The following is a 21,615-nucleotide window of genomic DNA, read 5'->3' as shown; positions in this document are numbered from 1 at the left end:
GCGTAAAGGCACACGCAATGCACAGAATAGAAAGAATTTCAGTTTCTCTGTTTTCTAGCTACTTAGCTGGGATTCCCTGGTCTGTTTTCTCATCTGAAAAGACTACTACTACCTGCCTGAGAGGTTTGGTTTAAGGATTAGAGAGGATATATATATGAGACTCAACACAGGACCTGCACACAGTAGATACTCAGTGACCAGCAGAAGCCACTGTTATGATTTCCAGACATAAGAATAAAAGAAAGACACAGAAGCTTCCTGAAACACCCAGTATAAGCAGATCACACACAGTCTTTTAAGACAAAATATAAGAAACATTAAAAAGGGATGGGAGATTTTGTTCAAAGGCCAACAGAACTTTTCTTGGCTGTGAAAACTATGATGGGATTTTCTTTTTCAAAATTTAAGGTCACTCCAAGGAGAAGTCCTATTTGTAAAAAAAAAAAAAATACTAATAATTGAAAGATAGCACCAAATACTATTTGATTCTCAACTCTTAAAGTGGTTGTCACAGGAGGATGAAATGTGGGAGGAAAAACACTCACCAAAGCAATATAGCACCTGCACTGTATTTCAACACTGTTTTATATCCCAGTGATCAGCTCAATGCCCTTTAAAAGTTCATATTTAAACATATAAATCATTTTTGTTTGGCCCCAGTTATATTCTGAAGTCTCCTTAAAGTTTTATACTTCACACATGAAAACTGTCTAAATCAGACAGCAATTAAAGGATAATCACTGAAGACCTAATTAAAGTCACAAAAAGGGATCACACATGCAACTCTGTTTCCAGACTTCTGTACCCGTTTTAGTCCCACAGATGACTGACGAGGACAGCCCCGTTCTCTATAAAGCCTTCCCTGACTCCTGCTGCAACCCTCAAGCAAACTTAATTACCCTTCCTCTGATTATACTTATTGTTCATCCAAACAAAACATAACCCAGACTGAACTGCCCCTTATTTCCCCCAGGGAGCGAAGATTTCCCCCTTTCCTCACTTACATAAGTTAAAAAGAAACTGACCAAGTGCTTACATGGAGCTCGGCCAGCCCCAGTGTCAGGAGACACCCCATGCTCAATACCAGTCACCCGCTGCTTTCCACAGGAGTCCCCAGGGCAAAGCACATCACTAGTGTGCATTCCTTTCAAGCAAAAGCCAACTTCTTGTAAGTGGGTGTGTACTTCTTAAAAATGAATTTCCCTTCATTCTCACTGCTTTTAAACAGTGCCAGGGCTAGTGATGCTCTTTGAAGGCGTACTTTGTACAAGTGCCCTGGGCCGAGGGCATGAGGACAACACCTCTATTGTCACAAAAGAAACCAGTTTTTACATCATTTCTGAAAGTTTGAGGAGCCATTTAGAAATTACGAACAATGATAAAAACAAGCATATGGGTCAGGAATGTGCAGAAAATAATCCATATTTTAGCTGCGCATGAAAGGGTGGTATAAACCAAGGGCTAGGACATCAGTGAAATCACAGATATTCTTAGCTCTTATCCTGTAGAAGTCACGATGCAGATTGCTGCTGTATTCCTAGGTCATGCACAGCAGCCCCTTCTGGAAGGTTGCTGTTACCAGATATGCTAGTAAGTAAATAAGAGCTTTCTAAGATGAAAAGTTGTCTTCCTTTTTTGACGCCCCCTGCCTTCCCTTTTTGATGAAAACCCTGGGTATCTGACAGAAACAGAAGGTAAAGAGACCAAGAGGCAGATGCAAGAGAGAGCACTCTTCTGAGAAGGTAACAAGCACTATTATGTTCATCTTTCTCCAGTACCCCCACTAGTGACACCTCGGCCAAGCCCACCAACGCTTGTCGGCCCCCTGGGCACGAGGAAACAGCCCTGGCATAGGAGGAGAGGCACCTCCACGCCTCTGCCCATGCCGTCCCTCCCTCTGTCATGTCCAGATGCCCTTCCTTCTCCCTGTCCACCTGTCCTGTCGCCCCACTCAGTTAAAACATATCATACCCTGTAAAGACTTTCCCGATCCCTCCCTCCAACAGCCAGCAAAATGAAATCGTCCTTCCTCAGCAGCCTCAGGGCACTTTTCCTGAACTTCTCTTATGGAGCTTGTGTTATTTTAGAGTTTCTCATTCAAGTGTCTGTCTCTCCCGAAAACCTGCTAGCCCCCTGAAAGCAGAGACCTTGCTTCATTTGTGTCCATCTGGCACATGGGAGGTAGTCAATAAATGTTTGGTGGAGGATGGAGGATGGATGGAGAGATGGATGAAGAGTGGATAAAGTACTGTATCCCAAAGCAGGGAGAGTTCTGGGGTGCAAAAAATATAATCTCTCTCTATGTACAGGGAGAGGGCAGAAATGGGAAGATGACCACAAGCCACAGCTGCCCTGTGGGTTTCCCATGTCAGATGATGGTGGCGAACAAAGGTCTACGTGAATCTTTACCCAGGGAAGCCAACAGCTCATAATTCATCCGCATCACGTCTCTGTACAGCTCCTTCTGCCGCTTGACTAGCATGCCCCACTCCTCCCGGGTGAAATACACCGCCACATCCTCAAACACCACCGGGAGCTCCTCAAACACCACAGGAACCTCCTCAAACAGCCCCTCTTCAGAAGGATCCTGCAACAAAGAGCAGTAGTCACTCAATACGCCTCTTACGCCAGACACCCAGCGTGATACTTTTAGGGTCCTTCTCAAGGCCTATTTCCCTTGGGAGGCTTGCCAAGAGGCCCAGATGTAACTCCGAGGAATTAATGTATCCATCGAAAGTTAGAGAAGCAAATTTGTGAGGCCCAGAGTTAGTAGGTAAAAAAAAAAAAAATGAGCCTCAGTCTGATCCTAGGGTCTCTTAGGAGGTAATAAAAAAGCGCTGAAGAACAGGGGTCCTGGCAGAGCCTTATGACTGTATCTTGCCCTATACAGTCCTAAGGGGGTGCCTTCTACTCAACCATGACTACAATGGTGACCATCTGCCTCTAGCACCTGCTAAGATTTCCCACTGGGAGAGGAAGAAAAAAGACGTAGTACAGAAGAACGAAAGATGCTTATATTCAGTGACTCGGTTGACACATGCCTTATTGCTAAAGGAATTCAAATATAAATGGTTAGACCTATTTATTAGCTTCTAATACTAAAAAGTAGAATGAACATGAACATGAAGAGAAATGAGCTTCGTCACTTTTCTAGATTCTGGAAAAATTCAAGCTTACTAACTTTGGCTGGGCCCTTATGATGTGAGGTCTGAGGAACAGCTGAGCTATTCTCATGGGAATACCCGAGGGGTACTCAAAATGGTTTCTAGTAAAATCTTGCTTATATGAAATAGTTGAGAAATGGTGAAGGATCTCGTTACTCAAAATTCCAGTTCACACAGGTTCCTTACAGCCACCTTTGCAAAGAACTAGGAACTTACAAGGTACCCACGAGGTGAGCGCTGGAGCTTCCGGGCCCACGTGCGCGTGCGCAGGGAGTGGAGGGGGGGCGCCGCCGGCTGGTGGCCATGCTCCGGCGTAGGTGCACCATGAGCCCTCGGGCTCTGGCCAGGTCAGTCCCCCCACGCTGTGTGTCCTCCCAACAAGACAAGTTAATAGGACTTGCTCCACCAGCCTCAGAGCAGCATCAAAAACATTACATAAAACAACGCGTGTGAGGAAATTCTGCAGTGTTTAATGCTGCTGCATAATTCTGAAGTTAAAGTTAAAAACATTTTAGAAATTAATTATTTAAGAGCTCTGTGGTTGTTCTGTGGTCACGTATTATTTACTGAGTTCTGTGACTGTTTTCGATTCTGGATAAAGGTTATCATCCTGAACTTAAGAAGTTTTCTTTGTATCAGAGGTTGGAACGTTCTGTCCCACTAATTGTGTTCTGTTATTTGCGAAAGGAGATGAAAATAATAGGGCTGTTGTCTTAAATAAATAACACAGGGTGCCTGGGTGGCTCAGTTGGTTAATGGCTGACTCTTGTTTTTGGCTCAGGTCATGATCTCAGAGTGGTAAGATCAAGCCCCGCATCAGGCTCCATGCTCAGCAGGGAGTCTGCTTGAGATTCTCTCTCCCTCTCCCTCTGCTCCTCCCCCCAGGCATGCTCTCTCTTTCTAAAATAAAGAAAGAAAATCTTTAAATAAATTAATTAATGAGGTAACATTAGTAAAGCACATAAAACAATGCCTAGTGCACCGTAAGCATGTTAGGGTCTAGAACATTATAATGTTTGCAGCAGGTATGGCTATTATAATTTTCCCATCATCGTCATGCGACACGTGTTGTTGCTAGGATGGAATCCTTCCCCTTGAGACACAGCAATCATTACAAACACATTACCTGGCCACCGGGTTCAGCAGCATCACCCAAAATGTTGACATCTGATGACCTGTGGGTATCATCAGTTTCTTTTTCCCTCAACTCAGAAATGCAGTCTAGATACAATGTAGGAAATGCTCCATTCCCCCCAGGGTCCTCCAGGTCAGCTCTTGGGCTGGGCAGGAGCTGGGCCATGTTATCGTAGGCTCCCAGAGGCCCCGGGGGGTACAATATGGGATAGTCTGCCGTAAAGAGGTGCTCAGGGCTGGCCAGGACATCTCCAGATTCCTCTCGGACGCTTTGGAAACGGTCCGCCCAGATGGGGTCCCGTGCTGCCAAGGCATTGACGCAGAACAGGTGAGCTTTGCTCTTGGCGTGGTATTTGAGAGTCTCCACCTTGAATGGTCCTGTATAACCTTCTATTAATCTTGACCGTTTGTCCCTGACAGATGGGTATTCGCGGCAAGCAGAGCAAAAGAGAGCCGTCTGCTCCTCATTCATGACCAGCCATGGGAACTGCGCAAACCAAGACTTCTGGATAGAGCGGGGCTTCAAGGGTTTTTTGCTTTTCCCTGTACAGTCTACCTCAATGTTGCCATGCTCTGTGCTGAAGTGGGAAAGACAGGCTTTCTTCTGTGGGGGCAGATCTAGTCCGGCTTCTCTGGCAGGACTTCGTGAGTCCCTTTCTTCCATGCAGCCCATCTTGTTTTTCCCTTTAGAGAAAAGAGACCAATGGAATTTGCTCAGAAATCCTATAGTTAGAGCCACTGCACCTCATGGGCCTCTCGGTGTAGCAAATATGAGAGCTGGAAATCACACACAAGAGTGGCCCAGGCTCTACTTGGAATTCTCTTCGTTCAGACCCCCAGCTCCCCAGGCCCACCTCACCTGACCCAGAAGACAATCAAGTGAGCTTTAAGCATCTCCCCCTTTTTGAAGTTTAAAGGGCAGATACGCCTGGCCAAAAAGATCTCTACAGTTTCATCTCTGCAACCTAAGATAGTGGAACCATCTTCAGGAGTTCCAACTTATTTATGGATAAGAACGCTGAACTTAATAAAATGTCGGTTAAAGAAGATAATTAAAGCCAAATCCTGCAACTCCATCCTCAGCAGGAATCCCCTTCTCCGGTGCCCCTGCCAGACAGGCATTTGCACTTTGCTCACGTATCTTTCGGGCAAGGGTACGGCCTACCACCTCCTGGGCAGATGGTTTTGGTCCCCAGAGTTTGCCTTAAGCTGTGCTCCACTTTTAAGTGACTTCCACCCAGGGTCTCTACTTCAGCCCTTCAGAGAAACACAAGTCCACTCTCACACCACAGCCCTTCCAAAGAGGCAACAACTCTCATGAACTAAGATTTTCCTCCTCAAGTTAAACTAGAAATTTCTTTATTCACTCCTAAGTTGAAATGCAGCTTAGACGCTCTAAACTCCTCCACAGCCATTTCTTGTGCATCAACGTAAGTGCACATGCCCAGTGGCCAAGGACTCAATGGTATTTGCTCTAATTGTAGCCAACTCAGGAGCACAAAATGGCTAATAAAGAGAAAGCCGGGTCAAAATTAAGAGCCAAGCATTGGGGGTGCCTGGGTGGCTCAGTCGGTCTGCCTTCGGCTCAGGTCATGATCCCAGGGTCCTGGGATGGAGCCCCACACTGGGCTCCCTGCTCAGCAGGGAGCCTGCTTCTCCCTCTCTTCTGCCTGCCATTCCCCCTGCTTGTGCATGTGCGTTCTCTCTGTCAAATAAATAAATAAAACATTTTTTTAAAAGAGCCAAGCATTGGAAAACAAAATAAATTAGTATCTCTGAAGTCTTGGGCTCCATGTGGTCCCTCTGAGACAGATCACGGGGAAGAGCAGATGCCTGTGAGTCAGCTCCCGTAAGAGCTGTCCTCCCTTTTCTCCTACAGTGGGGGCTGCTCCACTCAACCATCTCATCCAATGACAAGATGTCACCTGGCCTGACTCTAGCCAAGCCAGTCCCTCAACAGGACAGGCTTCTCAGAGGAGAAAAGCCAAGATAAATCCCTAGAACTTAACAAACATCTGTCCATTCATTCAGTGATTATTTATCATGCAACTGCCGTACGCCAGACATTGGTCTCAGCAATGAGACCAATGGGACTATAGGAGTCAACAAGACAAAGTCATGTCTCCATGGAACTTAGCATATAGAATTAAAAATCAACATATACTCTCAGGAAGAAATAAAATAAAGGGAGATGGAGAAGTTGGAGGACGATGTTGAGGGAGATGTGCATATTTCAGATAAGGTGGTGGCTGGGGAAGGACAGCATGCGTGTGAGTGAGTTGGCAGAGAACAGGGAGAGGCCAAGGATGAGACAGGAGCTCTGGTGCCCATCTTTCTGCTCCCTCTCTCCAGCTAGCACCCCTCCTCCCGTGCGGATCCACACTTACCTGGGTGGTGGCTCAGAACATTCCTCTGGCCCTGGACATTTCCTAGCCATGGCTCTGGCCCTTGCTCAAACTTATAGAACAGCTCTGGGTTGGCAATAGTCGGTCCTGAGTCAGGAACAGAGAGAGGCACTTATGAAGTCTTGGATCCAGGTCACATCACAACATTAAGGAAGGGTCTACCTGGGACATCCTCCCCGCACTGTAAAATAATTGGTCAAGGACACAGGTAGGAATCTCGATGCTTTAGCACGGTGGTTTGGAAACTCAGACAGAAACTCAGATATCCATGAGGTCCCCAAAAGAATGGGGGTCTGAGTGAATGCAAGGAGAGGCACAAACAAGGCTCTGTGCCCCTTTTGAGGCTGAAAAGGTATGAAAACTAGTGGTTCAGAACAGAGGCTCATAAACTCAAATGCTGAGAGGGGTCAGACCAATAACATAACTGAGGAAACCAGGCCAGATGAGGAGGCTGTGGTGACCTGTGTGTGGGGGCAGCCGCTGCTCCCCCCCCCCCAGGGGGAGGCCACCATGTGGAACTCAGAACTCAGGGTCAGCATAGCCAGACTGTCCTGCTTTTCAAGAAAAACCGGAAATCATAATTCCATGTGAAAGTTCCCAGGGGTTAAATATTGACAACTTATTAAATACTGTAAAGAAACTGAGGCACCTGGCTGGCTCAGTCAGAAGAGCATGTGGCTCTTGATCTCAGGGTCGTGAGTTCAAGCCCCACGTTAGATGTAGAGATTACTTAAATGAACTTAAAAAAAATTTTTTTTAATTGTAAAGAAACCAAGCAAAAGTGATGAAAGCCAAAAAAAAAAAAAAAAGTGATGAAAGCCAAAAAAAAAAAAAAAGGCCCATGAGCTGCTACTCTGCAACTCCTGGTTTAAAAGAACCAGAAGTTTTCAAACTGGTTTTGGCAGGCATGGGAGAAGACCCAACCCAGCTGCAATCCCTCCACCCACAGAGAGCTGAGACTGTTGCTCCCATTAGCCTTGGACAGGGGCCAACATGACAAGAAGAGAAAGGCACAGCAGGTGGTCATCAAGGTGAACTGAGAAAATAGTACATATGCTGTACCCACAGCGGAATGACGATCACTTCTGTCCATGGTACTGAAAGTCTACCCACAGAAGCAGAGAAAAGACCCTCAGAAAACGGAAAAGATGAAAAATACCTACATGGGCACCAAGTTTGAAGTTGTTTTACCTCATTACGCCTCTACGACAGCCCTCTGAAGGAAACCAAGGCTTAAAAAGTGAGAGGGTTTGGGGCACCTGGGTGGCTCAGTTCGTTAAGCATCTGACTCTGTTTTGGCTCAGGTCATGATCTCAGGGTTGTGGGATCAAGCCTGGCGTTGGGCTCTGCGCTCAGCATGGAGTCAGCCGGAGGTTCTCTCTCTCCCTCTCCTTGCACACGCACACTCTCTCTCTCTAAATAAAGTCTTAAAAAAAAAAAAGTGAAAGGGTTTGGTCGAAGGCACCCCAGTGTCACGTGGTGGAGGCTGGGACTGAGAGCAGATTCCCACATACCAGATGATCCTGTTTCTACCACCACTCACTACCTCCCAGGGCCCTATGGGCACCTGAAACAAAATCCATCCTGCAGCTCCACAGACCACAGGTGGGGCTTCCCACCTGGCACCCTGTGATATGGTGAGGCATCAAGGTCCAGTCTTGACATGCCCGACTTCCCCACTTCTCTTGGTCAACTGAAGGGGAGAAGAGAAAGGGTGGGATGTGAATCCACGTGCAGTTAAGTTACATATGGGACTGAGCAGATGAATAATGTAAACAGATCTGAAAAAAAAAATGGTAGGAGTCCAGAAAATTCTCAAGTGTGTCATAGTTGAATACAATCTGGAATGCTGATCTAGATTCAGGTGGCAGGAAAGTGAAAAGGAACCCATACCTAGTGGTGCCACCAGCTTGTCAGAACCACAGATCTCCCTCTGTTGCTGACTCAGCAGCATCCATTCTTCCTGAAGCAAGTATACGGTGATGTCATCAAACGTCACAGGAGCCTGGAGGGAAAAATGACACCAGCTAAGCACCAACTTCCTCCTTAGATTAGCCTTCCACTCCTGTGTTCATGACCACTTGAGGGCACCTATACTCTGGGAACCTATCAGGTTGGGGGAGGGGCATTGTCCATCTCCATATAAGACCTACACCCCACCTCTCTCACCTCCTGGGTCCAAATCACAGTGGGAATGACTCTCTTCTAGGAAGGGTCACACACCGAAATGGGAGTCATCAAGAAGGCTGACTCAGGAATTCCATTATCCTTTCCCTAACATGCTCTTTGCCTGCCCCAGTACGCAGCACTTCTCAGCCGGGGCCTCAGCAACAACTTATGGCAATTCTTGTACAAAATCTTGAACCTGGTAAGGAGGATGTATCTGATTCCTAGAAACAGCTGAAAGTCATTCAGAACTATGTCTGTCAATGAAATCAGTGATCAAGATAGACGAAGCTTTAGAGTGGAGAACTATATCCCATGGGGCTTGTAAAGTGGCTCTGTTCTGCCAAAAAACGGTATGGGGTTCAGGAAATATTTTGAGGAGCACTGGAATAAGATGGCAGATTGAACAAGTACACTGAATTTTGTATCCTTCCTGTGAATTTAGAAGATACCCTCCCCACCAAAACACTTCAAAGCAAAATCCCCGCCAGGGTGGGAAACAAAACAAGAGGACAAAAGTAACGATTTGGGGAACTGAAAAGCACGTGAAAAATAACTTAGCAGATCCAAGAAAATCAAATCCTCACCCAGCAGCAGACAAATTAAGAAACAACCCAATTTATGCCAGAAAATCCCAAAAAGGCTCAGGGTCTGCAGCACCAAGAACCCCCACCCTGGGAGTGAAGGCAGTAAGGCTGAGACCATAAGAAGGGGTTGGGTGGGACGCTGTTCTCCAACAAAAGACTGTCCAGACTCCCCTGCACGGCTCTGCACTGACAAGCCCCCCTTCCATGGGCTCAGAGCTTCCAGTTAGAATTTGGGTTTCTGACTATTAAGTGTTAGCTAACAGCTTGACTACCAGACATCTGAGGAAAGTCTCTCACAGGGCTGAAGAGACCAAAACAGACAGTTGCAGGGGAAAGAAGCAGGCAGGAACGGAGGAAATGAACGTGAGGCATGGAGAAGAAAACTTTACAAAAATAGAACTATCATCATAGCCTCAGAGAGGTAAGCTACTGTGGCCATGCAACAAACCCTTATAAAAGAAATAACCAGAAAAGGAAATAGAAACCATTGCTCTGTTTATCCTTTTAATTTCATACCATGAACATTTATCACCTAGTCTAATAAATAAAATTATTAACAAAAAATAAATTCCCCACCGCCAAAGCAAAACAACATCTTTGGGAAACAGTATCTTGGGGTAAGTAGAAGTCCTTCCAGAGTGACAACTGTGAAAGGGACACTTTCTTTTCCATCTATGACAAGTTCTAGTATATTTGTCTAAAATCACCTTGTAACTTTATGGTCAGATTTCAAGCACATGAAATATCTATTTTAACTTCAACAGTAGAAACTTCTTGAGAAAAACAATACAGATAATTCTTACCAGTCACTGTTGAGTTGTATACTTAAAATAATAATTCCAGTACTCTTCTTATGAGTCAATACATGTTCACTGCAGAAAATTTAGACAGTGAGCAGAAAAAAAGTGTTAAGATCACCCACAACCCCCTTACCAAAACAAGAAGTACTATTGACATTTGGTATGTAACCTTCCAGTCTTTTGTCTATGAGTATGTATGAATGAACAGTTTTAAAATAAAAATGGTTTGGAAACACAATGATCCAAAATCTTTGGGACATAGCAAAAGCAGTGTAAGAGGAAGTTTATAGCGATACAGGCCTACCTCAAGAAACAAGAAAAATCTCAAACAATCTAAACTTACGCCTAAAGGGACTAGAAAAAGAAATAGAAACAAAGCCCAAAGAAATGAAATTATTAAGACTGGAGTGAAAATAAATGAAACAGAGACAAAAAAAATAGAAAAGATCGATGAAACCAAGAGCTGGTTCTTTGAAAAGATAAACAAAATTGATAAACCTTCAGCCAAACTCATCAGGAAAAAAAGAGAGAAGACTCAAATAAATAAAATCAGAAATGAGAGAGGAGAAATAACAATGGATACCACAGAAATAGAAAGAATTATAAGAGAATACAATGAAAAATTATATGTCAACAATTGAACAACCTAGAAGAAATGGATAAATTCCTAGAAACATACAATCTTCCAAAACTGAATCAGGAAGAAATAGAAAATTTGAACAGACTGAGTACTAGGAATGAAATTTATTCAGTAATCAAAAAACTCCCAATAAACAAAAGTCCAGGACCCGATGGCTTCACAGGTGAATTCTACCAAACATTTAAAGAAGAGTTAATACCTATTCTTCTCAAAATTCTAAAAAATAGAAAAGGAAGGAAAACCTCCCAATTCATTCTATGAGGCCAGCATTAACCAAAACCAGACAAAGACACCACAAACAAAGAGAACTACAGGCCAATATGCCTGATCAACATAGGCAAAAATCCTCAACAAATATTAGCAAACCAAATTCAACAATACATTAAAAAACATCACTCACCACAATCAAGTGGGATCTATTCCAGAGATGCAAGGATGGTTATATAGTCACAAATCAATCAGTGTGATACATCACAATAACAAAAGGAGGGCTGAAAGTCATATCATCTGAATAGATGCATAAAAAGCGTTTGATAAAATAAACATCCATTCGTGATAAAAACTCTCAACAAAGTAGGTTTAGAGGGAACATACCTCAACATAATAAAGGCCTTATATGAAAAACCCACAGTTAACATCATATTCAGTGATGAAAAACTGAAAGCTTTTCCTCTAAGATCAGAAACAAGTCAAGGATGTCCACTTTTACCACTGTTGTTCAATGTAGTACCAGAAGTCCTAGCTGCAGCAATCAGACAAGAAAAAGAAATAAAGGCATCCAAGTTGGTAAGGAGGAAGTAAAGCTGTCACTATTTGCAGATGACATGATACTACACATAGAAAACCCTAAAGATTCCACCAAAAAGCTATTAGAACTAATAAATGAATTCTGTGAAGTTGCAGGATACAAAATTAATATACAGAAATCTGTTGCATTTCTCTACACTAATAACAAAGTAGAAGAGAAATTATGAAAACAATTCCATTTACAATTGAACCAAAAAAATAAAATAAAATACTTAGGAATAGAAAACTATAAGGCATTGATGAAAGAAATGAAGACAACACACACACACACACACACACACACACAAACGGAAAGATAATACCATGCTCATGGATTGAAAGAATCAATATTGTTAAAATGTCCATAATACCCAAAGCAATCTACAGATTCAGTGTAATCCATATCAAGAAACCACCAGCACTGCAGCCACTCTGGAAAACAGTATGGAGGTTCCTCAAAAAGTTGAAAACAGAGCTACCCTATGACCCAGCAACTGCACTACTGGATATTTACCCCAAAGATACAAATGTAGTGATCTGAAGGGGTACGTGCACCCAAATGTTTATAACAGCAATGTCCACAATAGCCAAACTATGGAAAGAGCCAAGATGTCCATCAACAGACGAATGGATAAAGAAGATGTGGAATATATATACAATGGAATATTATGCAGCCATCAAAAAAACCTGAAATCTTGTCATTTGCAATGACGTGGCTGGAACTAGAGGGTATTATGCTAAGCTAAATAAGTCAATCAGAGAAAGACAAGTATCATATGGTCTCACTGATACGAGGAATTCTTAATCTCAGGAAACAAACTGAGGGTTGCTGGAGTGGTGGGGGTGGGAGGGATGGGGTGGCTGGGTGACGGACATTGGGGACGGTATGTGCTATGGTGAGCGCTGTGAATTGTGTAAGACTGATGAATCACAGACCTGTACCTCTGAAACAAATAATACATTATATGTTTAAAAAAAAAAGAAAAAGAAGATAGTAGGAAGGGGAAAATGAAGGGGGAGAAATCGGAGGGAGAGACGAACTATGAGAGACTATGGACTCTGAGAAACAAACTGAGGGTTTTAGAGGGGAGAGGGTTGGGGGATGGGTTAGCCCGGTGATGGCTATTAAGGAGGGCACGTATTGAATGGAGCACTGGGTGTTATATGCAAATAATGAATCACGGAACACTACATCAAAAACTAATGATGTAATGTATGGTGACTAACGTAACGTAAGAAAAGAAAAGAAAAGAAAAAAAAAGAAAGAAACCACCAGCACTTTTCATAGAACTAGAACAAATAATGCTAAAATTTGTATGGAATCACAAAAGACCTCGAAGACCTCAAATAACCAAAGCAATCTTGAGAAAAAAGATGAAAGTTGGAGGTATCACAATCCCAGATTTCAAGATAAAGATATATTACAAAGCTATAGTAATCTAAACAGTATGGTACTGGCACAAAAATAGACACATAGATCAACAGAACAGGACAGACAGCCCAGAAGCAAACCTTCTCATATATGGTCAATTAACTTATGACAAAGGAGGCAAGTATATATAATGGGGAAAAGACAGACTTTTCAATAAATGGTGCTGGGAAAACTGGACAACTACATGCAAAAGAATGAAACTGGACCACTTTCTTACACAATACACAAAAAACTTCAAAATGGATAAAAGACCTAAACATGAGAACTGAAATCATAATAAAACTCCTAAGACAAAACATAGGCAGTAATCTCTTGGACATCAACCTTAGCAACATATTTACAGATGTCTCCTCAGGCAAGGGAAGTAAAAGCAAAAATAAACTATTGGGACCATACCAAAATAAAAAGCTTTTGCACACCGAGGAAACCATCAACAAAACAAAAAGGCAACCTACTGAATGGGAGAAGATATTTGTAAATGATATATCTGGTTAATATCCAAAATACATAAAGAACTTACACAAGTAAACACCAAAAAAAATCTGATCAAAAAATGCACAGAGGATTTGGATAGACATTTTTCCAAAGAAGACATATAGATGGCCAACAGGCACATGAAAATATGTTCAACATCACTCATCATCAGGGAAATACAAATCAAACCATAATGAAATATCACCTCACACCAGTCAGAATGGCTAATACCAAAAAGACAAGAAATAACACGGGCACCTGGCTGGCTCAGTCAGTAGAGCATATGACTCTTGATCCCGGGGTTGTGGGTTCGAGCCCCACACTGGGTGTAGAGACTACTTAAAAATTTAAAAATCTTAAAAAAAAAAAGACAAGAAATAACAAGTACTGGTGAGGATATAAAGAAAAGAGAACACTCATGCACTGTTGGTAGGAATGTAAATCGGTGCAGCCACTGTGGAAAACAGTATGGGTGGGGTCCTCAAAAAATTGGGGAAATACTATATGATCCATAATTCCACTATTGGGTATTAACCCAAAGAAAGCAAAAGTACTAATTCAAAAAGATATATGCACCCCCATGCTTATTAAAGCATTATTTACAATAGCCAAGATATGGAAGCAACCCGTATCCATTGATAGATGAATGGATGAAGATGTTTTATATATATATTGCTCAGCCATAAAGAAGAATGAGATCTTGCCATTGTGACAACACGGATGGACCTAGAAGGTATTATGCTAAGTGAAATAAGTCAGACAAAAAAGACGAATAGAATATGACTTAATTTATATGTGGAATCTAAGAAACAAAACAAATTAACAAAAAAACTGAAACAGGCTCATAAACACAGAGAACAAACTGATAGTTGCCAGAGGGATGGTGGTGGGAGAAATAAGTGAAAGGGATTAAGAGGTACAAACTTCCAGTAATAAAATAAGTAAGACATGGGGATGAACAATACAGAATGGGGAATATAGTCAATAATATTTAACGATGTTGTGTGGTGGCAGATGGTAACCTCACTTGCAGTGAGCACTGAGTAACGTATAGAATTTTCCAATCACTATGTTTGTACACCTGAAACAAATATAACATTGTATAGCAACTATATTTCAATAATAAAATTTAAAAAAATAGAATTGTCCCTGCCAAATATGTATGTTTTAAATAACTATTTGCTCTTAGAGTGTCTTCCAAAGCAAAATGTGATTATATTTCCAAAATCCTGCTGGAAGATGGGCTCCACTAAACGAGGCAGTCAGACAGGAAAGGGGTACACATAAGAAATGGGCTACGGAGGGGCGCCTGGGTGGCTCAGTCGTTAGGCATCTGCCTTCAGCTCAGGGTCCTGGGATGGAGCCCCGCATCAGGCTCTCTGCTCAGCGGGAAGCCTGCTTCTCCCTTTCCCACTCTTCCTGCTTGTGTTCCCACTCTCGCTGTCTCTCTCTCTGTCAAATAAATAAATTTAAAAAAAAAATCTGAAAGAAAAAAAAAGAAATGGGCTAAGGAGAGCAAACATGGGGGAGGGGAAGAGAACATTTGAGATTACACTGAAGGCAGATCCCAGGATGATTACTGTACACCAGGACTAGCAAGCAAGCTGTTCCGACTGGGGCAGGTTAAACTTGTGACCAAGGACAAGCAGGACTCCCTATTCATGCCCACCCCCCTCTTCTTCCTGAGGGAACAGGTGGGCTTATAATGAAAGCCAAGAGATCCATCACTTTAGCTTTAGCATCCACAAGGATGAAGAGTATGGGCAGGACTGAATGCTTAGATAATAAAGAAGTGTCTTCCCAACAAGAGTGACTGTCCTAACTGGTATTTCCCTTTTAACCAATATGTGGCAAGAGCCTGATTCCAATGTAAAGAAAACACAAATCTTGAATTAAGAGCAATTTCTTATCTATATATAAAGCAAAGAATATCTCTGGATGTTCTATTTTAGTGGTTCCCACTGTCTATAGGGCAGAACTCTGACAAAGGCCAGAACCAAGTTCCCTCGATCTGAACCTAACCCACCTTCCTAACTTTAGCTCTACGTAATGCCCCACCTGGAATCTCTATTGCAGATAGATTAGTGTAATTGCAATCACTTAACATATCTTGCACCTTTCTTCCCTCTACACACCCAACCTTTAGATTCCCTGACTCTGCCTATTTCCCCCTACCTACTTAGTCTACCCACTCATCAGGGTCTTATTCACCTTCCATCTCTTTCACGAGGGATTTCCTAACCACCTGATCTATGCATTTCTCCTTCCCCTGAGCAAGGAAGCCTTTGCATCCCTCACGGAGCTGGAGGTACTCGGGAAGCCAATGCTGATTGGCTTATTTTATAACCTCTTCACCATCACCTACCCCTACCACATTATGCAGAAAGTTTTTCATAGGCACTTAATTACTTCATGCAACATACATTTATTATTGTTTCTCACGTGCTTGGTGCATGGTGATCCTAAGACATGGAAAACAAAACCACTATTGTTAAGGAGATTAAAATCTATCAGGAGGTGACAGGCATCAATGATATAAGTGCAATAATGGAACTGGGCCCAGAGAAAAATGAGATCAGAATGACCACTTCCATGGAAAAGCCAGAGGGGGTAGGAACCAGAAATGCGGAGGCAGTAAATACATACACAATAAATACTCCTATTTGGCAGCACCAAAAATCAAATGTCTCCCAGAGGGCACAGGAGGTGTCAGACTGCAGTGTTCTTCAGAGCATTCACACCCTGTAGCAGAAGGGCTCCTGGAATGATGCTATTTTATGAGTCATTCATTCCAAAAATACTGAGAACTTAGGAAATGCCAGATGCGGCTCCATTGTCCTAGCTGGGGATATAGCAGAGAGCAAAGTCAGCACACATGTAAATAAATAAATAAATGTGAGAATCTTACATAGTAATAAGGGCTGGGAAGAAAATAAAACAGGATAATGGGATAGAGTGATGGGGGCAAGTCTTTGACTTCTATCCATTATTCTGCCAATGGCAAGCAAGATACCCCACACCCAATCCAACAGGCCAAGACTGCTTTTAGTTAATAAATATCACAAAATAGCACCAAAGGAAGATACTAATAATAGACCAAGCCACTACCTCAAGTGGACCCCCAGTCTCCCAGGCTTGAGCCAAACATGTGTGTATATATATACACACACACACACACACACACACACACACACTCACACGCACACACACACACTCACAAGGGGACTTTAGAATAGCACAGACATTCTACCCAGTCTAGTTGCTGCCACTCATTTGCAAGAGATCTAACACTGCCAGTTTGTTTTTCAATCAGTTTATTTCATCTTTGGATAACCTTCTAATTTCCCAGGTTAGGAAACTGACACACTGTGGAAGGGTGAGCATCTTTTTGAGACACCCCGAAATCAAGATTAGAATCTAGAGTGAAAGTTCCAGTCTCCAGGGTTTTCAATTAGTGGTTGGGCCTAAAGATGACATCAAATCTCTCCCCTACCTCCCAAAATGTTTACATTTCTCTCTTCTCCCATTAAAAGCCAAGAAAGCCTAGGGGTACCTGGATGGCTCAGACAATTAAACAACTGACTCTTGATTTCAGCTTAAGTCATGATCTGAGGGTCATCAAGCCCTGCATGGGGCTATGCACATGGAGCCTGCTTAAGATTCTTTCTCCCTCTGCCTTTGCCCCTCTCCCACATAATTCTCTCTCTCTCTCTCTCTCTCTCCCAAAAACAAAAAATAAAATGTGATAACAAAAGCTAAGAAAGCCTGCAACTAAACGGAATAGCTTGAAATCAACCTCAAATTACTAATTCCAATTTTCAATGCCAATTGCTTATGATCCTTCTTCCCCATTACATTTTGCTCCCAAAACTTGGTTCAGTCGAAACGAATCCGGGGATATTACCTGAGAGCAAGGGCCATTTCCTTTACTTCTTTGATATCCCCTGTAGTGCTTAACATGAGGCTGGCACACAGTTCACCTTTTAGTTAGGTTCCGTTGAGCTTTATTTGTCTTAGACTGTTTACTTTGGTTGTTTCAACTGTTAAATGCATCCCTGTAGCTTGTGAAGGGAAGGGAGTGTGGAAGAGAGGCTTAAGTAAGGGGTAACTCTCTTGTTAACTCAGTCCTTCCCAGCCTTTTCAGGAGAAGCTACAGCGTGAATAATAATCTCATTATCCTTTCTCTCTTTTGTCTATGGGACAACCCTTCCAGGCTTGTCCTAGTTATTGAAGTCAGATCTGTGGGAAGAACTCGGGGAATGTGGTCACTTCATGTTTATCCTGTATTCCACCATCTCCCTCACACTAAACCACTGATCACATGTTTATTAACTTTTTTTTCTTCTTTTTTTTTGAGAGACTCAATACACACTTGAAAATAGGTGGAAGGAATTCCCTTCGCGCCAAAGAAGCAATCCTCAAGAACTGGAAGCAGGCAGCAAAGAACATCCAGAAAGATCTTGGCCCCAAGAGGCTGCCACTGTCTCCAGATCAAATGCCTACAACCAAAATGGTCTTTTGACACTGCCTCTGAGCTCTGGCAATCTTGTCAAACCCACTTCACTCTACCGTCAAGCACTTTCTCCCACCTTTTCTTCCAGCTCACAGCCTCCTGCCCCAAGCCTGAAGGAAGTTTATGGAATATGCTTCCAGGCGATTCCACTACTACACGAAGTAGATAAGCTAGCAACTCTAAGTGGGCAGGAAATACGCCAGATGCCTTCTCTTTTTCTTCTCAGCCCTTTCTTGGGAAGGGGGATCTATGCAGTCAGGGCCAAACCCTTACCCTGCCTCTCCGTAACCCCTACCCCTTGGCTTCCACTTCGGTCTTAACCAGCCTTAAAACACGCTGGGCCTCTTCGAAACTCCCGACGGAGGTGTGGGAAAACAGGAAGCACCTTTACATCATTACACTGAGCGGGGTCACCCACCCCAGCATCAACCGAGCGGGCCACTGGGCAGAGGACGGCTCGGCCAGCGGGAGGGGCGGGGGGGACAAGGAGGCCGCGCGGGGCGTCGGGGCCGGTGCGTTCGCTCCTCCCTGCGACACCCGCGGGGAGAAGGCCGCCCGAGTGGAGGAAAGAGGTGGCGGGCGAGCGGGCGAGTCCTTCCCTGCAAGGCTGGCTCATCAGTGGGGACTCCGCCCGTACCGCCCGCCTCGCCGGAGCCCAGGTCAGGGATCTACCGGAGGGGAGAGGGCGGCCCCAGGGCCCTTCCAGGCCTACCTTCCCCGACTCCCTGGGCTCCATGGCCCCGCTTGCGGTGGCCGGTGCTGACCCCGCCACTGCCTCCAGTCCGCCCCCTCCCCCCGCGGCCTGGCCTGAAGATGCCGCCGCCGCGACCACCTTGGGGACCGGGGCCCCCAGGGGGCAGGGCGCCCGGACGGGGAGCGCGCACCGCCAGGAGCTCGCTCTCTCTCGTCGGGAGAGCGGCAGCGCTCCCTGGGCCGGGAGAGGCGAGCGGCTGGGACTAGCGCCGTACCGAGCGAACCGCTTTACGGCAGCCGCCTGGCCCTAGACGGCGGGGCATCACGGGAAGCGTAGTCCCGCCTAGTTAAGCGGTTCTCAAACCGCTATTGGCTCCCGAAATGCGGGGCCTTGATTGGACGCCGAGCAGCTCGCTCTCCGCCCTTCCCGCCTAGCTGGAGGACCGTGGTTGTTAGGTCGCTCCCGCACCACGCTCTCCCAGACCCTGCATTGATGGCAAATCGTTTTCTTTGGGCTATGAGAATGCCTGATCTTGTGTCTGTTCCCTCTCACTTTTAGGGCCAGCGTCAGCCTTGAAGGTTTCAGATTTTATTTAATCTAGAAGGGATTTTTTTTTTTTTTAACATTCATTCAAAAAGCGTCGTTGGTTGCCTGCCCCGTGCCAGGCACTGTGCAAGGTTTGGGAATGCACAGCTGAATGAAACAAATCTTTGCCTTCGAGGAGCTTATAGTCTATTGGGGAAACTGACCAGAAACAGATAACTATAAAATAAAGACATAAGTGCAAGGAAAGAGGTAAGCACAAGACCCCACTAACGCACACTTTGTCTGTCTAGAGTATGGTTGTGGGAATCTACGGGATGGTTAGTCAAGGATTTCCTGAGGAAGTGGCACCTGAACTGAATTAAGGGGTAGGCGGTAGCGAGGTGAAGTGCTATGGATGGAATTGTGTACCCCCAAATTTGTATGTAACCCCTATGTGACGATATTTAGATGTGGGGCCTCTGGGAGGTAGTTAAGTTTAGACGAGATCATGAGGATGGGGTTCTCATGATGGGATTAGTGTCTTTACAAGAAGAGACACAGGAGAGCATGCTGTCTCTCTCTGCCATATGAGGAAACAGTGAGAAGGCAGCTGTCTGTAAGCCAGGAAGAGAGTCCCCACCAGAACCCAGCCATGTTGGCATCTTGGTCTTGAACTCCCATTCTCCAGAACAGTGAGAAAATAAATGTCTGTTGTTTAAGCCACCCGGTCTCTGGTATTTTGTTATGGTAGCCTGAGTTAACTAAAACGGGGGTGGGCGGGGGGAGGGAGAGAAATGTGTTGCAAAGAGGGCAGTTGGCCATAAGAAATAGCATAAGCAAAGCCAGACAGCTGAGCAAATGGTGTGTGCAGGGATGGTGTGAGACAGGAAATTATGGGAAATGGCACTGGAGAGATACTTGGGGGCTGGATGTGGAAGGCAGTGTATGCTCCCTTAGGGAGTTTGAAATGAGTTTTAAGCCAGTGAATGGTGTGGGCAAATTTGCACTTTAGTTGGATCAGTCCTACTGCAGAGTAGAGGGTGAATTTTTTTTTAAAGATTTTATTTATTTATTTGAGACAGAGAGAGAGCACATGAGAGGGGGGAGGGTCAGAGGGAGAAGCAGACTCCCTGCCGAGCAGGGAGCCGAATGTGGGACTCGATCCAGGGACTCCAGGATCATGACCTGAGCCGAAGGCAGTTGCTTAACCAACTGAGCCACCCAGGCGCCCTAGAGGGTGAATTTAAGGAGGAAAGAAAGAAGACCAAACTCCATAAAAATATACTTGCTCTTTCTTCTCTAATCTTCTTTAAAAGACATGAAAGAAGACTTCACCTGCCTCCATTTTGACCTGTCTGTACTTCCTAACTGATTTCTTTCCAGCTCACGTCTTAACTCAGGCAAAGCATTCTGTGATGGGAACAAAGACTGTCCCCTCGAGCAGTAACCGCTGCCCTGAGCCAGCAAGACCCCATGTGACCGACCTCAAGACACTGATCAACCTGACCTTTCCTGCCCACCTGCATGTGCCCATCAACTTTTGTCCCACATTTGCCTTCTATAAACTTAGAAGTATTTTCAGCACTTTGGAGATAGTCTTTGAGACATTAGTCTGCTGTCTTCCTGGTGCTGGCCTCACTGAAATAAATTCCTTTCTCTTTTCACCACTGCTCATCTCTGTCTCTGGATTTTGTCTGCAGTGAGTGGCTGAACCTGGTCTGCTTGGGACCCCCGGAGCCAGATGCCCTTGAACCCCTGTGCCCTGGTTACAGACATAAAAAACTATTTGAAGTTATTATAATAATATATTGTTTAGTTTGTAATATATATGGGTGTAATATGTATAATAATCATAGTACAAATAATAAATAGTAAAGTGCAGAAATCTTAAGGGTATAACTTGATGTGTTTTTGCATGCGTACCAGGTAGCCACCACTCAGATCAGATACAGAAGATTTCCAGCACTCCAGAAAGCTCCCTCATGGCCTTCCCTTTATGTATACATGGAGGGAAAAATGACAGAAAATAAGGAAGTGATTATTATAAAGGTGTTGGTAAAATTAACTATAAAAATGTTTGATGTACTTTTACATGTATGCGTTTTAAGTCACAATTCAAAGTTTTAAATAAAAAAATCAAGCATAGTTTATGTTTAAAATTTTTATTAATACATATTGCCACACTGATTGTTAAATATTTTGAGTATCACCCCTGAGCAGGTCCCAAGTAACCATTTTCCATTATACTATACGACTCTGCTCTTCCAGCCAGGGTTGAATAGAGCTAAACTCAGC

General features: G+C 44.0%; 1 protein-coding gene across 3 annotated transcripts in view; it reads right to left on the bottom strand.

Moving 5' to 3' along the window:
* Positions 1–19,018, bottom strand: part of ZNF862 (zinc finger protein 862) — a 35,814-nt gene extending 16,796 nt beyond the window's left edge. The window contains exons 1-6 of one of the 3 annotated variants that reach the window (XM_028106301.2): positions 18,814–19,018; positions 16,235–16,430; positions 8,597–8,708; positions 6,686–6,790; positions 4,291–4,982; positions 2,410–2,587 (exon numbers count right to left, since the gene is read on the bottom strand). In XM_028106301.2, coding sequence (XP_027962102.1) covers positions 2,410–2,587; positions 4,291–4,982; positions 6,686–6,790; positions 8,597–8,657 — 1,036 coding nt within the window. In that variant the 5' untranslated portion in view covers positions 8,658–8,708; positions 16,235–16,430; positions 18,814–19,018. Of the gene's footprint in view, positions 1–2,409; positions 2,588–4,290; positions 4,983–6,685; positions 6,791–8,322; positions 8,397–8,596; positions 8,709–16,234; positions 16,431–18,813 lie in introns of those variants that run through there. The other 2 variants (XM_028106300.2, XM_028106302.2) reach the window with 2 other exon arrangements.
* Between the last annotated feature and the right edge of the window lie 2,597 nt (positions 19,019–21,615).

This window comes from Eumetopias jubatus, unplaced genomic scaffold, assembly GCF_037043125.1.
Source record: "Eumetopias jubatus isolate StellerSeaLion01/CBP00866 unplaced genomic scaffold, mEumJub1_p1.0 scaffold_14, whole genome shotgun sequence".
Taxonomy (NCBI): Eukaryota; Metazoa; Chordata; class Mammalia; order Carnivora; family Otariidae; genus Eumetopias; species Eumetopias jubatus.
Note: the sequence above shows the minus strand (reverse complement) of the source record. Positions and strands in the feature narration are given on the sequence as shown.